The sequence below is a fragment of the Staurois parvus genome, unplaced genomic scaffold (genome assembly GCF_062004578.1).
Source record: "Staurois parvus isolate SC_StPar_1 unplaced genomic scaffold, SC_StPar_1.0 ptg000564l, whole genome shotgun sequence".
Lineage (NCBI taxonomy): Eukaryota > Metazoa > Chordata > Amphibia > Anura > Ranidae > Staurois > Staurois parvus.
Window position 1 is genome coordinate 2742927 of NW_028318360.1, and position 27673 is coordinate 2770599.

The window sequence follows — 27673 nt, forward strand, 5'->3', positions numbered from 1 at the left end:
TTGAGAGCGCATTGTTGTAGGCGGTCAAAGCCAAGTCGGGGCAGGACAGGGGGAGGATGCGGTCGTGGAGTTGATCAGCTGCAGAGTGGAGGGAGGCAGGGTTAAGGTTGCGGAGGTTACGGCTGGTAGTAGTGTGACATTTGGAGGGGTAGGCGTTGGAGGACGAGGAGATAGAGAAGGTGATCAGGTTGTGGTCAGAGAGAGGGAAGGGGGTGTTAGTGAGGTTGTGGGGAGCACATCGGTTGGAGAAGACAAGATCAAGGATATTTCCGTCGGAGTGGGTGGTGGATTGTATGCACTGTGCAAGTGCAAAGGAGGAGGTTAGGTGGAGGAGACGGGCTGTGTCCGGGTTGTCGAGGTTGACAGGGATGTTAAAATCCCCAAGAATTATGGTGGGTAGCTCAGAGGAGAGGAAGAAGGGCAGCCAGGAGGAGAAGTCATCCAGGAAGCGGGGTATGGATCCAGGAGGCCGGTATATCACAGCAATCTTCAGGGGGGTTGGGGAGAATAGTCGGAGGCAGTGGGCCTCGAAGGAGGAGAAGGATAGGGAGGGGGGGTTTGGGAGGACTCGGAAGGTGCTCTGCGGTGACAGGAGCAGACCAACCCCACCACCTTTACGACCTACAATGGGGCACTATTCCTTCCACTGACACCAAGGATGAGGCACTATTCCTTCCACTAACACCAAATACTCCTCCATCTGATACTAAAGATGGTGCATAGTTTCCTCTCACTGATGCCAGGACATTTTCTACTCCCAGTGACCACAGACTGGCCCCCAAAAAGCCTGAAGGACAGTGAACTGGCTCTTTGTTTAAAAAGTTTGGAGACCCCCTGAAATAGGAAGATCAGCATTCACAGGCAGAAGGCAGAGCTTGTGCATGTAATGAGCAAATGCGGGCACACACATTATTGGATTAGAAACTTTACACAGAAACCAGGATTGTAAAACAGTAACAAAGATTGGGATTTAAGTGATAACCTTGGCTAGCTTGAGGTGATCCTGTGTTCTGACTTTGCAGCATAAGTAACATGTTTATTGTACAGGGTAGCCTCACCAGCCACTTATACTTACCTCTAGTTCACATTGTAAGCACCAGGAGTAAGGAAAAAGAAAAAAAAAAAACACAAATTACTTCCAGGTACCCCTCTTCACCCAAAGCATTGGTAATTGGCCACGTAGGCATCCAGCGTCTTGGTGGTTGGCATTTCTGCCTTGCAGGACTGGGCTCCTAGGGTTGAATACCACCCACGACACTAAATGCATACTTTCGAAATTTGTGAGATAGCAAAACAGGGACACCTTTAGCACAAAGTATGTTGGAAGAGGACACCCCTTCTTTCACTCCCCAGTTACACAGAGCATGAAGAATAAATGCACAAAAAGTAATTGGTTACACCCACACATTATAACAATAGCCTCTAATATGGAGGTTGTGTTCAAAGTTTACTTCAGTATAACACTTTTGATAAATAGCATGTGCTTTTTATAGCGGTCTATACCTCAGACATGTAAGAGGAACATTTGAGGAGTAATGAGTAACAAAGGGACTTGGTTCCCATATGACAACAGTTCCTCAAAATCAGGGAGAGTTTGGAGATACAGGTGTACCTCGGGTTACAGACGCCTTGGTTAATGTAATTTTAGGTTTACAAATGAAAATCCATTGAAAATAATGCCTCAGTTTACAAATTTTACAAATGTTTTTCGCAATACGAAGTGTATGTCGGTGCCAATATTTAAATGCAATTGCCGCCTTTTTTTTTCTTTACTATTGCTCACAGAAATAGCTGTCACTTTCCCTGGAGCTAAAGGATACTTTGTTTCTTTTATCTCAGGAAACAAACTAAAAGGAAACATGGTTTCTTTTAACTCAGGAAAATAAAAGAAACAATGTTTCCTTTTACTTTATTTCCCCAGTTAAAAGAAACAATGTTTCCTTTTAGTTTAACCACCTCCTGTCCAGCCTTTTTATATAAACGGCCGGACGGTGGTAGTGCAGGGTTGGGTGGCCATTTATAAATGTCCTCCCCGCACCCCGCTTGTGCGCACTCCCTGGGAGCGCGCAGCACCGCGATCCAGTGCCCGCTGTGCCCTCCGGACACAGTGAAACACCGATCGTTGGACAGGACCTCTGTACAAGATCCCGATCATGTGATCGCTGATTGGCCAATCATTGATCACATGCAAAGTAGTAAAATCTGTGAATGATCACAGAGGTCACATGGTACAAAGCTATTCACAACAGCCTTGTACCATGTGACAAGCTGTGCCAATCACAGCTCACTCAGTAGTTCTCAATGATTGCTTTTACATCCTATATGGATGTAAAAGCAATCCGTGTAAAAAAAAAAATCTTCAGCACCCCCCCACAAATAGTACAGTGTCACCATGGTGACACTGTACTGCTAGGGTGACCGTATGTAAAAAAAAATATAATAATATAAAAAAATAAAATAAAAATGTAAAAAAAAATGTTTAAAACTTATAATTTTTGGTTATAAATGAATTTGGCTTTTTTTTTTTACTAAAAAGATAAACGGAATAAATTTTGGCCAGGATTTATGATGAAATATTATTTTTTGCAACATTTTATAAGAAAAACACTTTTTCAAAATTTTTGGACTTTTTCATTTACATAGCAAAAAAAAAAAAAATCCCAGTGAATAAATACCACCAAAATAAAGTTTTACCGGTCTCAAAAAAAATGGTAAAAAATTCATATGGGTACAGTGTTGCATGACCGCGCAATTGTCATTCAAAGTGTGATAGCGCTGAAAGCTGAAAATTGCTCTGGACAGGAAGGGGGTAACTGGGGAAATAAAGTAAAAGGAAACTTTCTTTCTTTTAGCAGGGGGAAAAGTGAAAGCTGAGCTATAGTGAATAAAAAAAAGCCGGCAATTATATTTAAAAACCGGCACTGTCCTATAGTGACAGCGACTTTTTTAAAACTTTTTTCTGACCTGCGGAACGGATTAATTGGTTTTCAATGCATTCCTATGAGAAACCGCCTTTTGGTTTACGATTATTTCGCAATACGAAATGTCCTGGAGAACGCATTACATTCGTAAACTGAGGTACATCTGTTTGCATGTTCTCCCTATGCGTGCATGTAGGTTTCTTCTGGGTACTCATTGGTTCCTGTGAGCATGGGCTGATGGGAATATATGTGATGTAATGTACTGCATAAACTGTTATCGTTATACAAATACCCAGAATAAATACATTCAATGCTGTAACATGGGCCAGAGCTCACACATGGCTAATTTGTGGCCAAATGGAGTGGGAGGAAAGAGAAGGAAGGTTAGTTTAAGTTGCTTAGACTCCTATCCGTGTGTGTATGGCCAACCTTTCTATGCGTGTGCCTGGATACTTCAACAATGAAATCCAAAACAATTTTAATGGGGCATTCTAAATACAAGCTGATTAAGAGTCCTTTTTTATGAGCGTGCTCCGCTCCATTCAGCAGAGGATCTATAAGCAGATTGACACCAAAGTAATGTGTGTCTGTTCAGTTTTTTTCTGCATTCTGACAGCAGAGATTTGTGGACCTGTGTTGGCTCTATGGACTGACTGATGTAGACAGACTTGTGTCCATTTACAACAGGCTACCTCCAAACCATCACATGTAGGTCTTTACATTTTTTTTCCCCAGACCTGGACGGTAGGGGAATATAAACAGACACACATTTGTTTACAATCACCTGCCCATAGACTTGAGTGGAGATTCACAAGGAGGGGTTAATCCTAGTTGTATTTATGTGCTTTAGAGTGAAGAAAAAGGAGGGGAGGAACCACTAAACCTGTTCATGGCGGTGTCCCGGGGATAGTAAGGGGCCAGTATCAATGGACTTCTGTTTGCTTCAGAACTGATCCTCTTCCCCTTTAAAGTCTAGGGGAATGCAAAGGCCATGAAAGCAGGTCAACTGCACCAGAATTCTGATGAAGTGTCTCAAACACACACTACATTTGCCCATTGACACGGTCCTGATGTGAAAGGGACTAGCAGTGATATTGTTGTGTCTCCTAGATTTAAGCCCTTATGCTCAGAAGTTTAATGGGCTGCTGTTCAGTCTAATTGCATGGTCTGTGGCAGAGATTTGTCCCTATCAGTCTGCTCCATTAATTGCTCACATATTGTAAAACTAAAGAGTTATGGAATGGGATACTGTGCTGCTTGCTGTTCTGTTTCTCTGTCTGCCTCACACTGGTGATCGTAAATACATTTTATTACAACCCACTAATAAAATGGTCTGATCTGTGCAATCCAAAGCCCCTTTGTTCAGTGTCTTGATATTCAGATCTGAGTATTGCCTGGAATGCCAAGTTCAAAGCTTTCAAGAATTGCTTTTAACATTGCTCGGAATGCTTTTGCTGGCTGTCATTTAGAACAGACCCTGGTGAGCGCATCCCTGCATGTGTTTACTTCTGATTTACTGCTAAAAACTGCATGAGAAAAGATCATTTAGGGAGCCACACAAGTAGCTTTGGAAGCAGTTCTGTTCTGCAAAAAGAAGTCACTTTGTAGTGTATTAACAAAATACATAGATCTTCATTTTGCATGTACAATTGTTCCGTGCAAAAAGGGGAAAACCAAAAGGTTATTAGACTATTTTCTCTCCAGGTAATGTTATTTTTATACAAAATAGAGTGTATCGGGAAAATCCCACATTAGGGCCACTGGATAGTGCTGTTGACCATAGGAAAAATACTTTTATTTACCAAGATTGTCAGCTCCCTTTAGTGGCTTTAATGCAGTACTTTCCTGTTCCATTCTTTTCTGTATATATAAATAACATTCAACCAGGAGAGAAAATAGCCAAATAACATTTGTTTTGCCCCCTTTTGCACAGAACAAATGTACATGCAGTTACAAAAGGAAGAGGAGCTCTTTCCAAATTAAAAATAAAAAGTTAACTTGTGCTAGTCTCATAGTCAGTAAACTGGCATTGACATACATCATGTTCAGGAGCCTGCAGATAGAGTCAGCTTTGTCTCAAATGCTCAGACAGCCCCTCAATCTTTAATAAAGACATTTGACTTCAGCTAGAACTCTGTGGCAGCAAATGGCTTGCCCAATTCCTACATCCTATTGGCCAGTGGTGTCATATTTGACTTTGGCCCTGCCACCTCCCATTCTTTTCTGTTGTTTGAGAAGTTAAAATTAGTATACCAAGGGTTTTGAGACAAAGCTGACCCAGTCTGTGGACCTCTGATGGTTCCTGCAGGCATAGCTGAGCTTTAATACTGCTGTGGCATAAATGTATAGAATAACTCAGTCCCTGAAATGAAAAAATAATTTCAAGAAACAAACAAAAAACGAAAAAACAAAAAAAAGTTTACCAAAGGAATAGAGCAGAAGTCCCAATCCCAGCATGAAGAGCCCATTTGCCCATCCAATCAGCAGGAATGCTGGGATCAACAGAATGATGGCCTGCAGAACAAAAAAAAAAGGAGTAGTTAGGACATTTTAGAATAAGTCGACTCTTACATTATGTATCCAAACACTATAGATGGGTGTTACACAATCAATGCGTAATGTGGCAGCACCACCATTCTTTTATACATGCAACAATTTATAACTTGGATTAGTAAAATAGCCAGTCTGTAGTCACTGTTGTGGATCAAAAGGAGGTTGAGGCCCAAATAAACTTTCACTGCCAAATACATTCCTGGTACTTTGGAACAAAGGCGTTAAACGTCCGACAGTTGTTTTGATGTAGCTTGGAAAAGCCTGTCCCCTGCCAGCATGCTGTTGAGGAGGACCCTTGATCTTTGTGTGGAAGCAGTTGTCTTTCTGATAAGGTCTGACTTGCCCCCTTCCTGCAGAGTCAGACCTATAGCCCTGCAACCAGCAAAGCTCAATCACCTTGATGATTGCAGTGATACAGGTCTGACACAGCAGGTAGGTGTGCCAGACCTCTGCAGAGACCACTGCTTCCACAGAGAGAGCAAGGGTCTTTCTCTGCAGCATGCTGGCAAGGAACAGGCTTTTTTAGGCTTTCTAAAGAAAAACAACTCTAAGGGCTTGTTCACACCAAGGACTGTTTTAACATGAAGGCTTATGTGTATGGAAAGTAATTTTGAAATTACACATACATTGACAGTGACTTCACATGAGCTCAAGTGTGTTGCAGAAACCTGAAGCAGGTCTGCATTTTTACACAAAACACTGCAACCCAACTGAATGCAGAATGTGAACAAAGCACACAAGCAATGCAGTTCAACTGAACTGGTCTTAGAGCTCTTAGATGTGGAACGCCTTTTGTGTTAATGCACTAGGAATATATTTAGCTGATTTCGCCAGTAAATTTAATTGGGCTTTAAAGCTGAAATCCAGGAATTCAGCCACTTTCAAAAAAATGTGCTGGCTTATTATAGGGTAAGTCCAATGAAGGGCATGCCACCTCGCAGACTTATCTCTCTCATTTACAAATGACAGTTTTACAGCACGAAGAAAGTACAGTTATCACTATATTCTCGACGCTCTGACAGAAGAGATGCTGCTTTCTCACACAGCAACAGCAGCTCTGCCTGTCCTCATCTCTGCTGTCCTATCATAGAAGGCTTTGTATTTTGTGAATGGGACCACATCATAGATTGCACTCTGTGAGTGGGCAGGAGGATCGGAGGGACGGACAGAGCGGCTGCATGAGAATGGACCTGAGACCAGAAGCGTCAGAGCACTGGAAGTACAGCAATGCTTTCAGCACACAGTATAAATGTAAATTAAAGAGATAAGTCCAGGAGGTTACAAGCATTTTGTTGGACTTAACCCCTACTAATCCATAAAAATGTAGAAAGTGAATAATCACAGCACATCCCACTGCTGCCAAAACTGCCTTGTTCTTCCTCAACCTCATGAGTCAGCTGGGCGACAAAGCCCAGGAGCCTGCCTACGCTCCAGATCGCACTTCCATTCAATAAAGTGGGCCACACACTAATGTCATCTTAAAAGTCCACAGGATTTTATTGAGCAAGGAAATAGGTTCCAGTACACATGGCAAAGCCTTACACTTGAAAGAGGTGGAAGGGTTTGCAGTGTGCTGGAACCTATTTGTTTTCCCACTAAAATCCTGTGGACTTTTAAGATGTCATCTATGTGTGGCCCACTTTCTAGAATTGAAATTTTAGAACACGGCTGAATTCCTGGATTTCAAAATTTAATTGAAAGACTAGCAACTCCAGAAATACAAGAACATATTTTGTTTATGTCTGCAGTGTAGCAGGGAATCCTGTTTTTGTTATTGGTAAAGATTTGCCGGATATCCAGCCAAATTGAGAGCAAGGTATTGTTTTACTCTGGTACCAAATGGGAAAACTTGACCTTCCATGCCAACTTAAGTTGGCCATTAACGTACATGTGAGTGGCCCTATTGACATCCCCCCATCCAACATCCTTTAATCTGAGAATCAAAGGAGCTAGGAGGAAAAATTTTGTCTGATCAGAAGCTGCATCCAATCAGCTGCCGTCTCTGTTCAGGTATTCCGACAGTCTCACGTGCCAGTTGTCAAAATACTATAGCTGGCGGGAATGATTCTTCTATTCATTCTGTTTAACATCGATGGGGAAACCAATTGATTTGTCTCATTCAGCCTACAGGGATGAACAAGAGAAATCGGTGTATAAACAGCAGAAAGAAAGTCTAATAAGGTGGTTTTTCTTCCTAGCAAGCTTGGTAACCTAATCATTTCATTGCTAGACTTTTTTTTCTCACTTATTTCTTTGTTAGTTACCTGTTTCACAGCTTTCACTTCATTTCCTGGTTTGATTCTCCGAGCATAGCCGCCCTGGACCAGCGCCATGGTAATTCCAATGAAGAAAAACATTTTGCCTTGCTGCATGCTGCCATTGAAAAGCAAACAATACAGGTTAAAGGCAAGTTCCACAGCTGGGAACAGTTAACATGGTACAGCCCATACTGTCAGCACTGTGTTTATGCTCCATCTGGACTGATCTCCTCCAGATGTTCACCACCCTCTGCTGGATGTCCTACCATCATTTTCTCAAGCCAGCGTGTTTATACTGCATCGCGGTTATATACTGCTTTTATTCCAAGGTTAGGAAAACATCCTACATCTTCCCTGACCAACTTTGGCTGTCATCCAGCGCAAATCATAATAGTGGAAGAAAAATGGCCCCATACTTTTGTCAGCTTGGAGAGGAATAAAAATAAATGGACCCTCATGAGAAAATATACCACAGTTATAAGCCATATTTTGGGAGTATTCTAATAAAAAATGAGACAGGTTCTCAGTGTCGGCTAGTCCAGAGGAGTAGTAACACATAGAGTTCAATAAGGTAAAGAGACGTGCACAGCCAGACTCATAAAGCTGCCAGAAGGACTCACTTAAAGCGGAGCTTCAGTCCACCTAACAGTTTTTGTTAAAAGCAGATCCACGATGACCTTACAAATAGCATTAACAATTGGAATAATTCAATATTAAAAGCATTGTAATTACTTAGAAAATCGTAAACATTTACCATGATCTCGGAAGCAGGCAGGCGGCCATGATGGCTGTGGGCATCTGAAGCCCGCAGGTATTTATTTCCTGGAATCGTGCTGCTGGCTATCCCAGCATGCACCACTCGTTCTCGTGTATGCGCAGTACAGACACTGCTCGGCCGGATGTGTGCAGTACAGGTTGCCATAACAATGGTGGGGATGGATGATGTTCCTGCCCCCGTCAGGCAACCTGTACAGCACTGTACTGCAAGGAGGGGAATGTATCATGGACTCCGGTAAAAAGGCGCAAAACACCTCCCATTCACGTCATTTCCGGTTTCCAAGTCCTGCGATTACAGGAAACCTAAAGACTCCTGGGATACAGGCTTGCAGTGGATTAAAAGGTATGTATAATTAAAAAAAAAAAAAAAACAATATCCAACTTGTGCTTTATTTCACAGGGACTACATAATAAGGTAAAGTATTACAAATGGGTGGAACTCCGCTTTAGGTAGTTCAAGAAGTAATTGAACTACTGACAGGCCTCCATTTTCACCCAAAGGTTTACAGATTCTTCAAGTCAGAAGCTTGTTCTTATTATACCTTTTGGTGGGGAGGGGGTAAAGGGTAAACAAGCTGAGCAATCAAATTTTAAAAACTTATGTAGAGGCATGTAAGTAGACTTGCTGGTTGTATGTTGAGAGGTCTGGTTAAGCTTGCCAGTCCCATAATAAATTATTATTATTATTATACAGTATTTATAAAGCGCCAATAGTTCGCTCAGCGCTGTACATTACAGAGGGGGACAGAACATGTGACAGAACAATACCAATACAATGCGACACACGAGGGGATTGAGGGCCCTGCTCTTTCAAGCTTACAATCTAGGAGATGGATGCAAACCTTTAGCATATGCAGTTTACTTGATGCTGAAGTTATCACGATCCTACTAGTCTTTTGCAGGTGTAAAGAAGCTTGCTTTGGTATTAGGGACGGTTTATATTTTTAAGCAGAAGTACAGGCGATCCATAAAAATCACATACATTTCTTCAAATATATCATCAGTAAAAAGGTCAAGTCTAAGCATGTAGGCCCTTTACTAGATGCTTTTGAGTTGGTTACTCAGGCCATAAGGCTAATTTATCAAATACATTCTTCAGCTCAGTCTATACAGGAAAATGGGGAAGATCAAGTCCTTAATGGGGATGACATTGACATAGCCCCAAATGATCCACAATGGCTCAAAATTAACATGGTCCAGAAATATTTAGACAAAACAAAGGTGAATAAAGCACCAGGACAAGATGGTTTATACCCAAGGGTCCTCAAAGAGCTGAGCTCTGTTATATCTAAGCCATTGTCTCTAATTTTCAGAGACTATTTAATGACTGGCATGTTATCACTGGATTGGTGTAAGGCCAATGTGGTGCCTATATTTAAAAAGAGGATCAAAGTCTTTACCAAATAACTACACACCGGTTAGTTTAACTTCTATAGTCAGGAAGATACTTGAGAGTTTAATAAAATACCATATAGAAGAGTTTGCAAGAAAAACACTATTATAACCACTTGCCAACCGCGCTATAGCCGAATGACGGCTGCAGCACAGTTGTCCAGTTCTAGGAAGGCGTCACATGACGTCCTCCCAGAATGCTCTCTCCTGCGCGCCCCCAGCGGCGCGCACCTGGTGATCTCTGGTGATGTGGTAAAATGCCAATCACAGCGGCCTTTTACCATGTGATCAGCTGTGTCCAGTGACACAGCAGATCACCGGGTAAATGCAGTAAAAGGTCAATCACAGCGGCCTTTTACCACATGATCAGCTGTGTCCAATGACACAGCAGATCACCGGGTAAATGCAGTTTCCGGTTATCGGCTGCACTTTCCTCAAGCTGTTACAGCGTGAGGAAAGTACTGCCAATATCCGGCAATTGTCAGAAAACAGATCGGCACTGATCATCAATGCTCTGATGATCATTGCCCAGCAGCGCCACCCACCTGTGTCCACTAGTGCTGCCCAGCAGTACCACCCATAAGTGCCCATAAGTGCTACCCATCAGTGCCCATCAGTGCAGCAGCATCCATGCCGCCTATCCGTGCCCATCAGTGTAGCCTCATCAATGCACATCAGTGAAGGAGAAAAATTACCTGTTTGCAAAATTTTATAATAGAAACAAAGGGAAAAAAAATTTTTTTCAAATGTTTTGCTCTGTTTTTTGTTTATAGCGCAAAAAATTAAACACCCAGTGCCGATTAAATACCACCAAAAGAAAGCTCTATGTGTGTGAAAAAAATGATAAAAATTTCACATGGGTACAATGTTGCATGACCGTGCAATTGTCATTCAAAGTGCGACAGTGCTGAAAGCTGAAAATTGGTCTGTGCAGGAAGGGGGTAAAAGTGCCTAGTAGACAAGTGGTTGCAATATTCAGCATGGACTCACAAAAGAATAAAGCTGTCAAACAAATATTTTAGGAGGCGATAAGCAAAACCTTAGACCAGTGGTCTCCAAACTAAGGCCCTTTGCTTGCCTCCATCCAACCCTCAGGGAACTATTCCTCCCACTGATACCAACAAAGAAGGCACCATTTATTCCACTGGCAGCAACTATGGGGCATTTTTCCTTCTACGGACACCAATGATGGGGCACAACTCCTCTCACTGATACAAACAATTAGGTACTATTCCTCCAACTAATACCAAGAATGGGGCACTATTCCTTCCTCTGATACTAAATATGGAGCACTACGCCGCCTCCCACTGTCACCAATGATGGGGCAAAATTCAGTCCACTGACAACAATGATGGCCGATGGGACACTATTACTCCCACTAATACCAATGATGAGGCAATATTCCTCCCACTAATACCAATGATGGGGCACTATTCCTCCCACTAATACCAATGAGGCAATATTCCTCCCACTAATACCAATAATGGGGAAATATTCCTCCCACTGATACCAATGATGGGGCACTATTCCTCCCACTAATACCAATGATGGGGCAATATTCCTCCCACTAATACCAATGATGGGGCACTATTCCTCCAACTAATACCAATGACTGGACACTATTCCTCCTTCCACTGACTACAAGCACTGTGTAATTTTCTTTACTCCTACTGACGCTGGGACATTTTCTACTCCCACTGGCCAGTCCGGCCCTCCTAAAGTCTGAAGGACAGTAAACTGGCCCTTTGTTTAGAAAGTCTGGAGACCTCTGCCTTAGACAAAGGAGTGGCTGTGGATATAGTAAACTTAGATTTTGGCAAAGTGTCTCACACAGTTCCCCACATACAGCTGATGTGGAAGGTAAAGTCTACAGGCTTGAAAAAAAATCAGTTTGTAAATGGATAGAAAACTGGCTAAAAGATCGTATTCAGATAGTAGTGATTATGTATACTCTGAATGGTCTAAGGCAGTGGTGGGCAACATTTTTTTTCAACTGAGCCAAATCTCGCCAAAACCACGATTTAAATTTATTTTGAGAGCCACATTTTTAAAACTGAAAATACATAGGATGGTACACTGTTTTTAGTTTCAATAAGTTTTTATAGTAATTCATCCCCCATAGTAATTCATCCCCCATATAGTAATTCATCCCCCATATAGTAATTCATCCCCCATAGTAATTCATCCCCCATATAGTAATTAATCCCCCATATAGTAATTCATCCCCCATATAGTAATTCATCCCCCATATAGTAATTCATCCCCCATAGTAATTCATCCCCCATATAGTAATTCATCCCCCATTTAGTAATTCATCCCCCATATAGTAATTCATCCCCCATAGTAATTCATCCCCCATAGTAATTCATCCCCCCTATAGTAATTCATCCCCCATAGTAATTCATCCCCCCTATAGTAATTCATCCCCCCTATAGTAATTCATCCCCCCTATAGTAATTCATCCCCCATATAGTAATTCATCCCTCATAGTAATTCATCCCCCATAGTAATTCATCCCCCATAGTAATTCATCCCCCATATAGTAATTCATCCCTCATATAGTAATTCATCCCCCATAGTAATTCATCCCCCATATAGTAATTCATCCCCCATATAGTAATTCATCCCCCATATAGTAATTCATCCCCCCTATAGTAATTCATCCCCCCTATAGTAATTCATCCCCCCTATAGTAATTCATCCCCCCTATAGTAATTCATCCCCCATATTAATTCATCCCTCATATAGTAATTCATCCCCCATAGTAATTCATCCCCCCTATAGTAATTCATCCCCCAAAGTAATTCATCCCCCATAGTAATTCATCCCCCATAGTAATTCATCCCCCCTATAGTAATTCATCCCCCATAGTAATTCATCCCCCCTATAGTAATTCATCCCCCAAAGTAATTCATCCCCCATAGTAATTCATCCCCCCTATAGTAATTCATCCCCCATATTAATTCATCCCTCATATAGTAGTAGTAAGTAAGTAGTAAGCCAAGTCCCCCCTGTGTCAATTCACTTACCTTTGCTCCGCGCGTTCCTCTCGCCGTGTTCCCGCGCCGTTCCGGTCTTCAGGGCGGACTGTGAGAGGAGCCTAGCTCCTCTCACGTTCGTCACGCTGCCCCGCCTACACACATCCTGACAGCCAATCACTGGCTATCAGGATGTGAGTGGCAGCGAGACTGGCCAATCATTGCATTTGAGTGCGCTGCCCTGGCTGGTTTTTTTTTGGATCACGCTGCAGAGTCCCTGCCGCCCGAGAGGAGGGAGGGGAACGGGCGCCCGGCACACAAGAGCCGCATTAAAGCGTGTAAAGAGCTGCATGTGGCTCGCGAGCCGCGGCTTGCCGACCACTGGTCTAAGGTTATTAGTGGTGTACCCATGGTCCGGTGTTGGGACCCTTACTTTTTATTTTATTTATAAACAATATAGGGTCTGGGATTAAAAGTACCATTTCAGTGTTTGCAGATGACACCAAGCTGTGCAGTGGAATTACATCTCCATGAATGTTTTCAACTGACAAGCCGACCTCAATGAACGGTTTGATTGGGTGACTTTATGACTAATGAGGTTTATAATAAATGTAAAGTTATGCACTTGGGGGCTAAAACATGCAGGTATCATACATACTGGGAGAACAGCTGGGGAGTCAATGGTGGAGAAGAATCCGGGTGTTCTGGTAAATCACAGAATTAATAATATGCAATGCCAGACTGCAGTTTCTAATGCTAGAAAAATCCTCTCTTGTATTAAAAGAGGTATAGACTTGAGAGAAAGAGAGAGATGCCCAATTCACAAAAAATATATATTGAAGAATTGGAGAAAGTGCAGAGAAGGGCAAGCAAACTGATAAGAGGCATGGAGGAGCTCAGCTATGAGGAAAGATTAGAGGAACTGAATTTATTCTCTCTTGAGAAGAGGAGATTAAGGGGGATATGATCAACATGTATAATACATAAGGGGGGATATGATCAACATGTATAAATACATCAGTGGTTCATATAGTGAACTCTGTGTAGAGTTATTCACCCTGAGGTCATCACAGAGGACAAGGGGGCACTCTTTACATCTGGAGGAAAAGATTTAACCTTCACACACGGAAAGTCTTCTTCACAATAAGAACTGTGAAAATGGGGCCTAGTCTCTCTCAAGAACTGGTTCTGACCAGCCCAGTAGATTGTTTTTATAAAGAACTGGATGCATTCCTAAATGCACAAAATATAGCCGATTTTCATCCGATCTCGGATGCGACGAGACGGGGTGCCCCCTCTCCCCCCTCATTTTTATTCTTACGCTGGAGCCCTTCTTATGTAGGGTTCGTGGTAACCCCAACATAACAGGTTTCTAGAAGTCACCTGGGATGCACGGTGGCGGGCCTTTGCCGACTATTTGATTTTCTTCGTCACAGACCCGCTCACCTCATTACCAAACCTTCTGTAATCCTTAAAGTAATATGGGGAGCTGTCACATTTTAAAATTAACTTCGGAGACTGTCCGTAGCTTCTCCTTAAATTGGCGCATGATGCGATCAGATACCTAGGGACAAACATTACCCCAGACCTAGCTAAGCTTTACTCTGCAAATTTTGAGCCTCTGCTTTTTAAGCTAAAAGATTTGTTGCAATGCCATTAAAATGACAATACTCCCTCAAAATTCTTTATTTACTACAAGCTCTTCCCATCCGCTTGCCCCCCTCTTCTTTCCAGAATATCAGTGCTCAGTTTCGGAACTTCATCTGGTCCCATAAGAGATCACGTCAGAAACTACAGAGCCTCTCCCTGCCAAAATCTTCTGAAGGGCTGGCCCCTCCAGATATATGAACCCGCTATAAGGCAGCACATCTTACTAGGATAATTGACTGCAATTGTAATAGAGAGGTGAAACTCTGAGTCTCTATGGTTATGGAATACTCCCAGAGCACCGCCATGAGTTGGCCTTGGATTGCGTCCCCACTGCCTAAGGAGTTGAGTACACATCCCACTCTTGGCAGCACCCTCCAGGTGGCAGGGGCGACGTTTCGCAGCACCCCTGCTTCCTTCGCCCACGATTCCTATCGTGGGCAACCCAGAATTTATTCCTGGCCGCCAAAAGGGGCAATTCCGCCGTCTCCAAGCTCAAGGCTACTCTCATCTTTCTGACTTTCCAACATCGGAAGAGCAGTTGATAGCTGCAGATCTCACTTGTCTGGTTGACCCCCCCCAGACTTCTGGGGTGGACCTGAGTTGTGCCATTTACCTTCGCCGGCACACTCTCTCTCCCCGGGTGTCAACCATCCACTTACTGGATTTGAATCGTTATGTCATAAAGGGGAACCAGTATGTCACTCCCTTTCCCTACTTTATGCAACTTTAACTCACCCTGGTGAGGATTACATACCTACTTTTCTAGCAAAATGGGAATCTGTTCTTGGCATGAGTTTCACTCCTAGCCAGAGGAAAATTCTCCATTATAAAAAAAAAAGTCCTCTATATGTGCAAGGGTTCAGGAAACCAGTTATAAGATCCTTACCAGATGGTACAGTGCCCCTTCCCTACTCCACGGTATTTCTTCACAGATACCAGATACATGCTGGTGCTGCAGTGCAGAAGGCAGGACCATGCTCCATATTTTTTTAGTGTCCAGGAATCCAGGTGAGATGTAACCTCAGTCATCAAACAGCTTACTACAGTCGACCTTCATGATTGTAAGCTCCAAGGATCAGGCCCTCCTAACCCTCTTGTATTGAACTGTATTGTCTGTATTGTCTCCTGTTATATTGTAAAGCGCTCAGCAAACTGTTGGTGCTATATAAATCCTGTATAATAATAATATCCTGTATAGTAATAATAATGATAACTTGGCGTCCTGCCTGCTACATCTGACAGAGAGACCTATTAAAAAATACAAATCATCTCCGACGATTCAGCTCCTAAATGCAGCTAAGGCCTGTATACCGATTTGCTGGAGGAGCATCGACCCTCCCTCAAAGGCTCTTTGATTTGCTAGAGTTAACCTCCCTAGCGGTCTGATTATGTCCATATTTCTGTGCTCAAAGCGGTACATTTTTTGCATGGAAATATGTATTTTTTTATTGTAGGCCTGTAATTTTTTAGGAATAACTCACTGAAATCTGTCCGAACAAGAGTCTAGTAAACATCCCGGGTAGGATAAAATTTGAAACATGAAATCATAAATTCTAATTTAATAAATAATCATAAAAAATAATACTATAATAATAAATTTAATTCAATAATATAATCAAACCAAAAACACTGAAATTTGAAATATAGCGCCAAGTTCGCACATCACTGAGCAAAGTCGCAAAATCATTTTCAGTGTCTGATGACAAATTTCCCCACGAATCATCACTCAATTCTGCAAGTGGTTCTGATTTACTATCGCTGTTCTCTGGCTGGTCTAAAACCGCTTTTGACCTAAAGGGGCGCTTTTTGGACGCCGTGGACATTTCTCAGTTTCCAGGCAGAAAGAACGGTAAAAATGCAGGCAGGGCGCAGGACAAAGCACTCGGGACAAAATGTATGTGAAACGATTGGATACAGTAATGTTTTACTATGTGATTTTCATGTATTTAGTGAATGTCACTTTGTCATTTTCAAATTTCCCGCCGTTCTGTCCCCCCGTACATCATGACGCTCACAGGGGACGGAACCCAGAAGACAGATGCTGGCATCTGCCGAAGTACATTGCCGGGGACACTGCAGGAGGGACATCGCGGGAGTGCAGGACAAGGTAAGTGACCGAGGGATCCCGGAGCAGCGCTGCAAGGTATTCCCGAGTGTAGCTCGTGGTTACCGCTTTTGGTACTTAAACTTTACCCCGCGCTACACTCGGGAATACCGCCAGGGAGGTTAATGTTCTCTGGGATATAGAGGACCTTACAGCCACCCTGCATAACAAGGAAGAGTTCTAAAAAGAAATATGGAGACCTTGGAACAATTTTGTGTTCACGGACGCTTACCGAAATGAGCTTTCTGCCTCACAGTGCCTCACAGCCTTATCCTACACTGGGAGAGGGACAACTTTGTACAACCCCACCCCCCTTCCTTTTTTTTTCCCTCTGTCCTGCTACCCCCCCCCCCCCCCCCCCCGACAATCTCCCTCTATCCTCTTTTTTTTTTCTTCTTTACCTTCTAACACCACCCCTCTTCCGTCTGGAAGCTTCCAGCTGCTGGCTGCATTGCTCTATTATTTCGCTTTTGTTTCGGCACTTTGGTTGCTGGCACTATCTAAGCAGAGCTTGATATTTTTGATGCATTAGTTATTATTTACCCCTATGTGTCCACCAGGGCCAGACTGACAACTCATGGGGCCCCCGGGCAATAGGGGATCATGGGGCCCCTGTGTCCTTGCCCAAACTCAAAAACGCCTATGAAAAAGGTACCAGGGGTATCTCATGGGGCCCCCTACTGACCCCGGGCCCTCGGACAATGCCTGAGTTTCCAAATGGTCAGTCCGCCCCTGGTGTCCACTAGATTTGTTAGGGGGCCCATCCTCATGCTCTCTGATCAACTAATAATCCTAATAATTCTGCTGCTGCTGTTTTACCACTCTCCCACTCATAATGTTTTGACTTGTTCATATGTAACTCAATTACCTGAGTGCTCATGTGGATGGTCATTGTTTGTATTTTATTTGACCCATGAAAATAAAGGAATTACAAAAATATATAACTGGATATTATTTTTACAGGTAATAACAGGGGTAGTTGATCCAGGGAATTTCCGATTGCCTCATTGGAGATTAGGAAGGATTTTTTTTCCCTACTGGGGAAAATGGGTCATGCTTTATTGTTTCTTTTTGCCTTCCTCTGGATCAACGGTGGGTATAGGAGTGTGTATAAAGAGGTTTTCTATTTGGATTTCCTACTTTTTTTTATAGGTTGAACTAGATGGTCTAGTGTCTTTTTCAACCTGTGTAACTATGATAGTGGTTGCCCATCTATAAGACAAGGCTTTCTGTTTTTTAAGTATCCCCTAGAGCATTTGTTATATACCAGCTGATGCTGCTTATAGAACCACCTTCTTTGATAAGGTGACAACACTCTTCCTTCTGCAGTGAAATCACCACAGTATTGTCACCCTTGCTACTGCTGTAGCTCCTACAATGAAAGCACCATCAAAAGCCCTACCAGAGAATAGACTGGGGCAAAATTATGTCAGAGCCAATTCTGCAACAGATTTATATACACCTTACTGACAGTCAGCTGTATATAAATCTGTTGCAACGTGAGGAATTAGTTGGACAGGTGGATGACAGATTTCTGATGAGTGCCCACAACATGCTTTAAGAATTCCAGGGATTATTTTCAAGGGTGTCAGGTAGTAGACAACAAATTAGCCATTTCACACTGCAGGAGTGGAAGGTATACGTGTTAATTAGCTTAGTGTCCATGTCTCTATAAAGGGTCCACCAACCCCCATATACTCACCTTATGTGTACTCCCTTGCTGATCCCTTGTCTTAAGCAGCAATGATGGGCAACCTGGGCATTGATGACATCATTCCCCTGGTCATGTGACAGTGTTTGGGCCTAGTGATGGACTGCCAGGCTACGCAGTGTCACGGTGAAGAAAGTCACATGCTTCCCCATACCCAGAAGTATCAAGTATTCCTACTGTAGAGGAGGAAAGAGCTGCAAGGGAGCAAAGGTAAAGAGAGCATATGGGGGCCGGAGTGGCCCTTTGCCTTTGGCATGGGTAAGGTGACAGTGTCTGCTTGAAGCCCAACCCCAGCCAAAACCTATTTTGTTATGAACAGAACAGGGATGGGTTTGAATCTTTGCCACATTTTTATTGCTGTCTGTCACTCTATTAGAGCGATTTCCATGTTCTTTTAATCCCTGTGACATCAGGACAAGAAATGAGGGGAACAGAGGTCACTGTTTAAATGAGTAAAGATAGAATATCCCTCAAAAGAGACCCAGACAATTAAACCTGACAGGCATTCTAATCGCCCCACCCAAAAGGAAAGGCGCTAGAGTTTGATATACCATTCTGTATCCTTGACAGGTTCGTTATAAACAGAGTAAAACAAGACATTTGAGAGTGAGTGTAAGATTTGCTAGCTAAAAGAGAACAACTCATGAAGCAGATAATCCTAATAAACAATCAGTAGTCCCAGCACTGTGATCGGTTGTTGGCTGAAAATCCTCATTCATTACACGGCATAATCCTGGCCCATTTGTGGCTGGAGATAAGACAAAATGAAATGTCCAAAATAAGCTGACAGCGGGGCACTATTAATGCTACGTGTGCACAACAGAGCTCAGGGGGATCTGCCACGGCCAGACATGCTCTCAGAGACACATTCCAGGAATATTACAGCTCGTCTGCTGCCCTCTACACACGTCAAAAGAGAATATGCAATTCTATATCGCAGACATCAACACAGCTGAAAGTGATGGGATAGCCACATGGTCTGTAGTGGTTTCCAAATAGTGGGTAATATTTACACTACATCACAGAGGAAAGAAAGAATGTCTACACTGCTCACTGCAATCAGCGTCATATAGTACAGGTATTTTTGGAGTGCCAATAATTTACACAGCATTTCACCTTCTGTGCATTCACATCAGTCCCTGCTTGGCCCTGTGCTAATCACATGTACCCTTCCAAAAAAAATAAAAACCTATCTAGCAATACACATTAAACTGAGCATGTGCAGAGCAGGGGCAGACTGACAACTCATGGGGCCCCTGGGCAATAGGGGATCATGGGGATCTGTGTCCTTGCCCAAATTCAAAAAAGCCTATGAAAAAGGTACCAGGGGCATCTCATGGGGCCCCCTACTGACCCCGGGCCCTCAGGCAGTGCCCGAGTTTCCAAATGGTCAGTCCGCCCCTGGTGCAGAGCGACTCCTGGAGCTTTGTACTATCAGCAGATGGATTGGGGATAGTAGAAGTGGGGGATCAGAGAAGACAGGATCAAACAGCCTTTTTACACAATGCGTATAAGGTTCCACAGTGAGTATAACAAGCATGCATTACTGCATATACAGACTGATTTTACTGTCGTGGGTTTAGTAACACTTTAAATGTACATTTGCAGATTATAAAGATTCAAAAATATACTTTAAAATATATGCGTCCTTTCCACCAGTTTTCAGAAAGCAAACCAAACAGGCAACAGCTCCTATTTTTCTCCAGGTGTCATAAGGAACACCATGTGCTCTCCATAGCTGTTTGGTTATATGAGTAGTTATGTCACCTTCTGTAGTTAGGAGTCCACCTTGGACTACGTATCTACACAGTTTAAAAGTTACATGGGGTTACATTAAGGGTGGAACATGTAACATGTTCCAGCAGCTGCACTCTCTCCCCCTCCCAGTGACAGTGAGCGGGGGACCTTCTCCCTGTGTCTGCTGCCACCTTTTGAAAATAATGCGGCCGGGCAGGGCTCTGTCCAGACTGTCACCTCATTCATTCACAACTTCCTGTGAATGCACAAACTACAACTACCATTAGCCTTTGTAGTTCTGATTGGACTGAGAGGTCGCTGATGAGCAGCCATGTAGTTCATTCACAAGCCCTTCAGCTTGTAAACAGTCAGCCCATATGAATATAGTCTGGCATTGCACCCCAATCCACTGATCAAGGGTGCAATGCTTTGCATGCTCCTTAGGGAAAAATATTATTTGTTCCCAAAAGATGAACTTACCCTTTAATGTTAGCCATACACTAGTGGAATTTTCTTTGAAATTTTACTTTTTAACCACTTGCCTACCAGGCACTTATACCCCCTTCCTGACCAGACCAATTTTCAGCTTTCAGCAATGTCGCACTTTGAATGACACTTTGTCATGCAACACTGTACCCAGATGAAATTTTTATCAATTTTTTCACACAAATAGAGCTTTCTTTTGGTGGTATGTACTCGCCGCTGGGTGTTTTATATTTTGCGCTATAAAAAAAATAGCCAAAAATTAGAAAAAAAAGTTTTTCTTTGTTTCTATTATAAAATTTTGCATACAGGTAATTTTTCTCATTCACTGATGTGCGTTGATGAGGCTGCACTGATGGGCACTAGTAGGGTGGCACGGATAGGCAGCACTGATGGGCACTGATAGGCGGCATTGATGAGCTGGCACTGATCATGCTGCACTGAGGGGCAGCACTGCTAGGAATTGCTAGGCACAGGTGGGTGGCACTGCTAGGCACAGGTGGGTGGCATTGCTAGGCACAGGTGGGTGGCATTGCTAGGCACAGGTGGGTGGCACTGCTAGGCACAGGTGGGTGGCACTGCTAGGCACAGGTGGGTGGCACTGTAGGGCACAGGTGGGCAGCACTGATGGGCACTGATCAACAAGGCACTAATCATCAGTGCCGATCACTTCTCTGTCAATTGCTGGTTATCGACAGTACTTTTCTCATGCTGTGATAGCGTGAGGAAAGTGCAGCCGATAACCGGCAATTGTATTTTCCTGGTGATCTGCTGTGTCATTGGACATAGCTGATCACGTGGTAAAAGGCCGCTGTGATTGGCCGTTTACCCTATCACGTAGGGCAAACGGCCGTAGGATACAGCGATCACACAGCGCTGGGGGTGCGTTCTGGAATGACATCCATGGATGTCGTCCCAGAACTAGACAACTGCGCTGTAGCCGTCTTTCGACTATAGCGCAGTCTGGAAGAAATTAAAAATGTATGATTTTCTAATAGTTCATGCAATCAAATTGATGTTCATTTTTTACCTCAATGACAAGAAAATTAGGAGTAGGAAGAAAATTTTTTCGCAAAAGGAACCCCAGATAATCACACTAAAATATAAATACCAGATAATGCACCACAGAGTTATGTGACGCCCTCTTGGAGTTTAATAACCTGTATAAACATGCAGCATTATGCAAGTTTGAGTGGTTGTAACAGCAAATTTTTTAAATTAAATAATAAATATTTTGTACTTGCCTTAAACATTTTCCACTTACCTGCTGTGTGCTTTGGGGCACATTTGCAGGTACTCTCCTGAGCTTGGCTGTGTACGTCCATAGACACACACAGCGCAGCTTGGGCCACCCACTCCTATGCTCCCCCCTCACAGGATTTGACTAACAGCAGCAGCCTCAGCAGCCAATAACTCTTGGTGCTATGAGTTCAGCCTGTGAGAGCAGGGAGGGGAGAGAAGAACTGCAGCAGGGCACAGCTCTGGATTGATAGAGGACTCAGATAAATGTTTAGGGAGGATAGATTGGGAGGCGCAGCAAGTGCTAAAATATTTTTTTACCTTAGTACAGGGATGGCATTAAGGTAAAAAATATTTCAAATTTGGAACCACTCTAAGGTTTATTAAGATCCTAATACGTTATTATGGTAGCGCAACGGATCAAATTCAAAATCCTAACACTGACGTACAAAGCTGTCCACCATACTGCCCCGTGCTACATCACTGACCTAATATCCAAGTACCGCCCAACACGCACACTCCGCTCCTCACAAGACCTCCTTCTCTCTAGTTCCCTGGTCTCCTCCTCCCATGCCCGCCTCCAGGACTTCTCCAGGGTGTCACCCATCCTCTGGAACTCCCTGCCCCAACCCATCAGATTATCACCTACTATCCTCTCCTTTAGGCGCACCCTGAAAACCCATCTCTTCAGGGAAGCCTACCCCACCCCCTACTAACTTGCCGACCTCCTCCACTCTTCCTACCACTTCATCCCCCACAGCTATCTCCTCCCGTTGCCACCATCCCCTCCCTCCTAGATTGTAAGCTCCAAAGAGCAGGGCCCTCAATCCCCTCATGTTTTGCATTGTATTGGTATTGTTCTGTCACATGTTCTGTCCCCCTTTGTAATGTACAGCGCTGAGCGAACCATTGGCACTTTATAAATACTGTATAATAATAATAATTATTGTCCTTCATGTACAAAAGCAACAGGAATTCTGTTACTCCCATCATATTTAGTGGATTCCCATTGTCCTGTATCCTCTCTCTCCCTCCATTGAACTCACCTGTTGAACTGGAACCGCTGGTGAGTGAGGAAGCTGCTGGTGTACTCCAGACCGGAGAAGAAGAAGAGATACAGGAAGTAGACCAGACCCAACATTTGGAGGTTCTGCACATCTGCACACAGATAATTCATGTGTTACTTACATAGGCTTCAGAAGGTTCTTACATATTAATAAACGTGGAGGTAATGAAGGTACAACACTCAAACAAAAGTATGAAAAAAGGAAATCTATTTCAACTGTCTTTATTCTCGTTCATGTTAGGAAATGAAGTGGTACGATACGGAAGCACTATATCCTTTGGAACACTTTTTATATGCAAGTCCTATTGTCTGGTTCTATTAAAAAAGCATTGTATCCCCATTTCTAGAGCCCACACCATGTACAAAGGACATAGAGATGAGCAGATGAGTGTGGTTACCTGCTACCATGCTTGCTTGATTGTATGTAATAACTGGTGACTACTGGAGGAAATTGTTATCATACCTGATGGTCATAGACTAGACCATAAAATGCAAAATAAAATGCAAAAATCAGCATGTAACTTTATATCCTTAGGACATCCTTATAGCCAGTCTTCACGTTCACTGAAAATGCAGTGCAATACACCACACCTTTCAAATATCTCTCTCATCTCTTTCTTAAGCTCCCCATACACATTACAATCTGATTATACAATCTCTATCAGATCTAATAACAAGTGTGTAGTGCAAGGGCCTGCCTAACTGGATATGAATTGATTGGATAATTTAGGGACATTCCTCATATTACATACATACAGTTTTGATAGATCTAAGGTTGACTGAATAGAGATCGCACAGTCCGATTGTTGCATGTTACATGTTTGTAACCTTAAAGCCAGCCATACATGGATCAAAATTCGGATGGTTCAGCGGAGACCAGCCAAATTTCAATCCAAGCATGGGCACCCTGGTTGTATCATTTGATGGACTTGTGTACAAATTGCCTTTTGGGTTTTTCCTGAGCGTTTAGTGCCGCCAGTTCATTGTGTGAACATATCACTGTGGGAGGGATTTCCCCATCAACACTGCCTGTTGGGGAAGGGAGCAAATTCCTTTCCTACAACCAGTGGTGGCATTTTTTGCATAATCTATGGACTGATTTAGCTTTTTACATTGGCTTCTATTATTATAAACAAAATTACCAAACGTCTGCCTTCAGTTTTATTTTTTATTAAACCACAGATAAAAGTATGTTGTCCATCAAGATTCTGCAAATTGTACAGACACACTTCTCTTCATTCTTAGCCAATACCTGAATGTTGTGGGCACACCTTATCGTGGAATGTTTGAAGGATTTTTAAAAATGAACCTTACAGTATCACTTGTTATTGGTTCAATTCACCTAGTGCCTTAGTTGTGGAAAGGGTGAAGGGGTGCACAAACCCCCTACTTTCTAAACAGTTGCACTCTAATTGTTTTCCAGTATATGTACTGACTCTCCTCTGAAATGTATCATCTGATGTAGTTGAAATGACTTAATTCTGACTGTTGATCCTGACAACTATTTGTACTTTTATAAGCCAAACTACAATAAAAACAGTGAAACAGAAAACTTAACCTTATAATAAAGTTATTCTTGAAAATGAAGGCGGGAGGTTATGGACAACAGAGGTAAACAGAAGAGTCTTTATAGCCAACAGTTCAAGGTCAACTTTTACTAAATATTCTTTGTGTTTCAGATAGCATGAGGAAAGCTGGGTAAACATAAAAATGTGGCTGGTTTAGCAAGGACTGGGACTGGGGTCTGAAATGACTGTCTGGTAGACGAGGGACCAGCAGCCAAAGCCCCTGTTCCCTTAACAGAAGAGGGCTTGGATTTCCTTTTAAAGAGCTCTTTCCCCCTGAAATCCTCCCCAAACAGTCATTCCCCATGAAATAAAAAACAACTTTTTGCACGGCAGTTCTGCTGACCAACTCTTCAGCCACAAAATCCTATCCATGTGAACTGATAAGAGGGCCATGTAAGAAATTTGCTGAATAGAATCCTTAAGAGTATCAACCGCAAAACATAAAGCATGTGGAACATTCTCCAAATACCCAACCAAATATTCTCCCTGCACCGATGGTCTTCCCAGCAACCATTTGACATGGTCAGAAAGACACTAGTGAATACCAATAGCTGCCACCGCTGGCTGTGTGACTGAACCTGCCAGGGAGAAGGAGGCCTAAAGCATACATAATTTGTTCCAAAAGAGGATGCACCGGAAAAGCTTGAGGCCTTAAAGAGCCCAGAGAAGAATACGTAACCTCAGAGGATTCTATGGGGAGTAACCTGAATTCTGAAGGGACTACATCAGTAAGGTCCTGAACTAATAACCTTTGAGACTGAAAAGCAGAAACCGTCTGTTTCTCCTCAGGCTGCGACCCCTCATACAATGACTCTATTGCCTGACCCTCTTCCAGTTCTTCTACCGCCCATTCATCCTTTGGTTCCACCCACTCCTGGTCCAAGACCCAGTGGGTCCAGTGAACAGGATCTCGCTTGTTTCTTATTCAACTGAGAAACAGATGCAATCATTCCTTCAATCTTATCCTCTAAACCTGCTAAGGCTGAAGCAAGATCCTTCTTGGTTACATACGCCGAAGCAGAAGCACCAGTAGTAGCCACAATGCCAGACAAACATAGTGGCTCAGATTGCCCAGAGGCTCCTGGCCTTCCAGAAGAGGTTAACACAGCGGACCTACGACTAGTGGTGCACATGTGCCTCCCCCACCCCACTTACTGGAAGACATCACTTCCTACAGCACTTAATCTGAATGCAATACAGAGAGAAAAACACTGAGTATCTAGGATACAGCTATGCAAGGTAGTGTGACCCTCATACACTCACTGCAACTGCTGACTTCCATGGACCATCAGAGGCAGCCTCCTGTCTGAACTGGCTAACGTTTGCCCCCCAGTGGAGTATTCATGTGCCCCACAGAATAGCCTGCTCTGTGTCCCGGCCACCCCCAGCTGCAGCAGATGCACATGTGCTCAGGAACGCCGGATTCATAAATAAATACGGCCAACTTCCGCTTAAAGTTTTTAGGTATGCTCCAGGAGCACAGGCAACACTTTCCGTGGAGTGTAAATCTTCTCAAAGGTGTGAGAGATAGCAATAAATAACCATTGCCTGCTCTATTCAACAGGAGGAATTAAATAATAATAAAAAACAATAAATGCTATCAGGAAGCTAGCCAGGATATTGGCAAATTATTATTATTATACAGGATTTATATAGCGCCAATAGTTTGCTCAGCGCTGTACATTATAATGGGAGACAGTACACGAGACAGGACAGTAACAATACAATACACGAGGGGTTCCTGCTCCTTGGAGCTTACAATCTAGGAGGGAGGGGAGAGTGGTACAGGAGGAAATAGCTGTGGGGGATGGAGTGGTGGGAAAAGCGGAGGAGATCAGCAATTAGCTGAGGGGGGGTAAGCGTCTCTAAAGAGATGGGTTTTCAGGGTGCACCTAAAGGTGAGGTGGGTAAATTAAACACTGGTACTCCCCTCGACCCCTTTAAAAAGTACCTCCCTGACCACACGAGAATGGAAATATTTACACTTTTATTTCCTTGTTTTGTAAGTGGTACAATACATTTTTTTATGGGCGAATATTACACTATGGCCTTTTTATATCTTTTGCATGGGCAATCTGGAGAAATATCAGAGTGGATGCTGAGGACATTTAAAAAAAAAAAAATGATGAGAGGAGCGATATACAAGTATACATATCTGGGGATCCTTCTTTCAACTGCACCGGTGAGCAATGGAAGAAGGAGTTATCTAAATAGATCGATCTAAGAACGCATGGATTTGGAAGTTTGGTAAGGTGCACCCTTGCTGGGCGATTGCACTTGGTGGGATTTTCACTGGGTAAATGGGATACGCACATCAGTTCTAGTTTAAGGGCCAGTTCACACTGCATGTGTTTTTTCTGCATCCAAAATGCTCAGACAGTAGGTTATATGGTTGTCAATGTCATAGTTCAAATCAGTGCTTGCAGTTCCAGTGCGTTCCAGTTGCAGAAAAAAGAAGAACATGCTGCATTTTTACTGCACAGAACTGTACTAGAACGCATTAAAACGCATAAAAAATGCACAGGAACGCACCAAAAACCCACTGTCCCTATTTAAACTGAAGAAAAGGAGAGCGGAAAAAATGAACTAGAATGCAACAAAAAAGTTCCAGAACGTGACAAAAACACATCAAAAAGCACTGGAACGTGCCAAAAACGCATCAAAAACACGCATGCAGAAAACGCATCCGGAACACATCTGGACTGCGTTTCTATATTGTGAACCGACCCTAAATGTGAGTGGTCTGTATTAAGAAAGTATGCAAAATGGTATTGCACTTTATTAGTGTTTTTAGTTTTTGGGAATAATCCAACATCTGTTTTGGAATCTTTGGGAAGATCTTGCCTTACATTGATACACATCAAGGGAAGTATAAGGTGGAGATTTGTCAGTTGTTCACTGAAGGTTGGAGAGTAAGGGTATATACAAAATGGGTAAATGACAAAACGCTGGTTTATTTTCCAAAAGTAAGCACACATATCATTTAGAGAAACTGTAAGTGGCCCATACTACACTATATTATATTTTTTATTTTATTTTTTTAGAGATCATTGGATGGGAAGATTAGCCTGCAGAATAGGGACTTCACAAGGAGGATAAAGATTGAAAGAGCAGGAAGCACCCAGAGTTGTGTACTGTACTTGATCCTCAGACATATGGAAAGAACATTTAACAGACTGCTTTTGTAACAATATTTTTTCATGAGCGCTGGTTGACACTATAGCACATTAACCACT

The 27673-nt window shown here is 42.9% G+C and overlaps 1 protein-coding gene across 1 annotated transcript in view; it reads right to left on the reverse strand.

The window, feature by feature from the left end:
* The window catches only part of SLC75A1 (solute carrier family 75 member 1), a 72521-nt gene that overhangs the window by 18429 nt on the left and 26419 nt on the right, over positions 1–27673 (reverse strand). Inside the window, exons 7-9 of the mRNA XM_089691552.1 lie at positions 22850–22961; positions 7739–7847; positions 5345–5435 (exon numbers count right to left, since the gene is read on the reverse strand). Coding sequence (XP_089547678.1) covers positions 5345–5435; positions 7739–7847; positions 22850–22961 — 312 coding nt within the window. The remainder of the gene's footprint in view (positions 1–5344; positions 5436–7738; positions 7848–22849; positions 22962–27673) is intronic.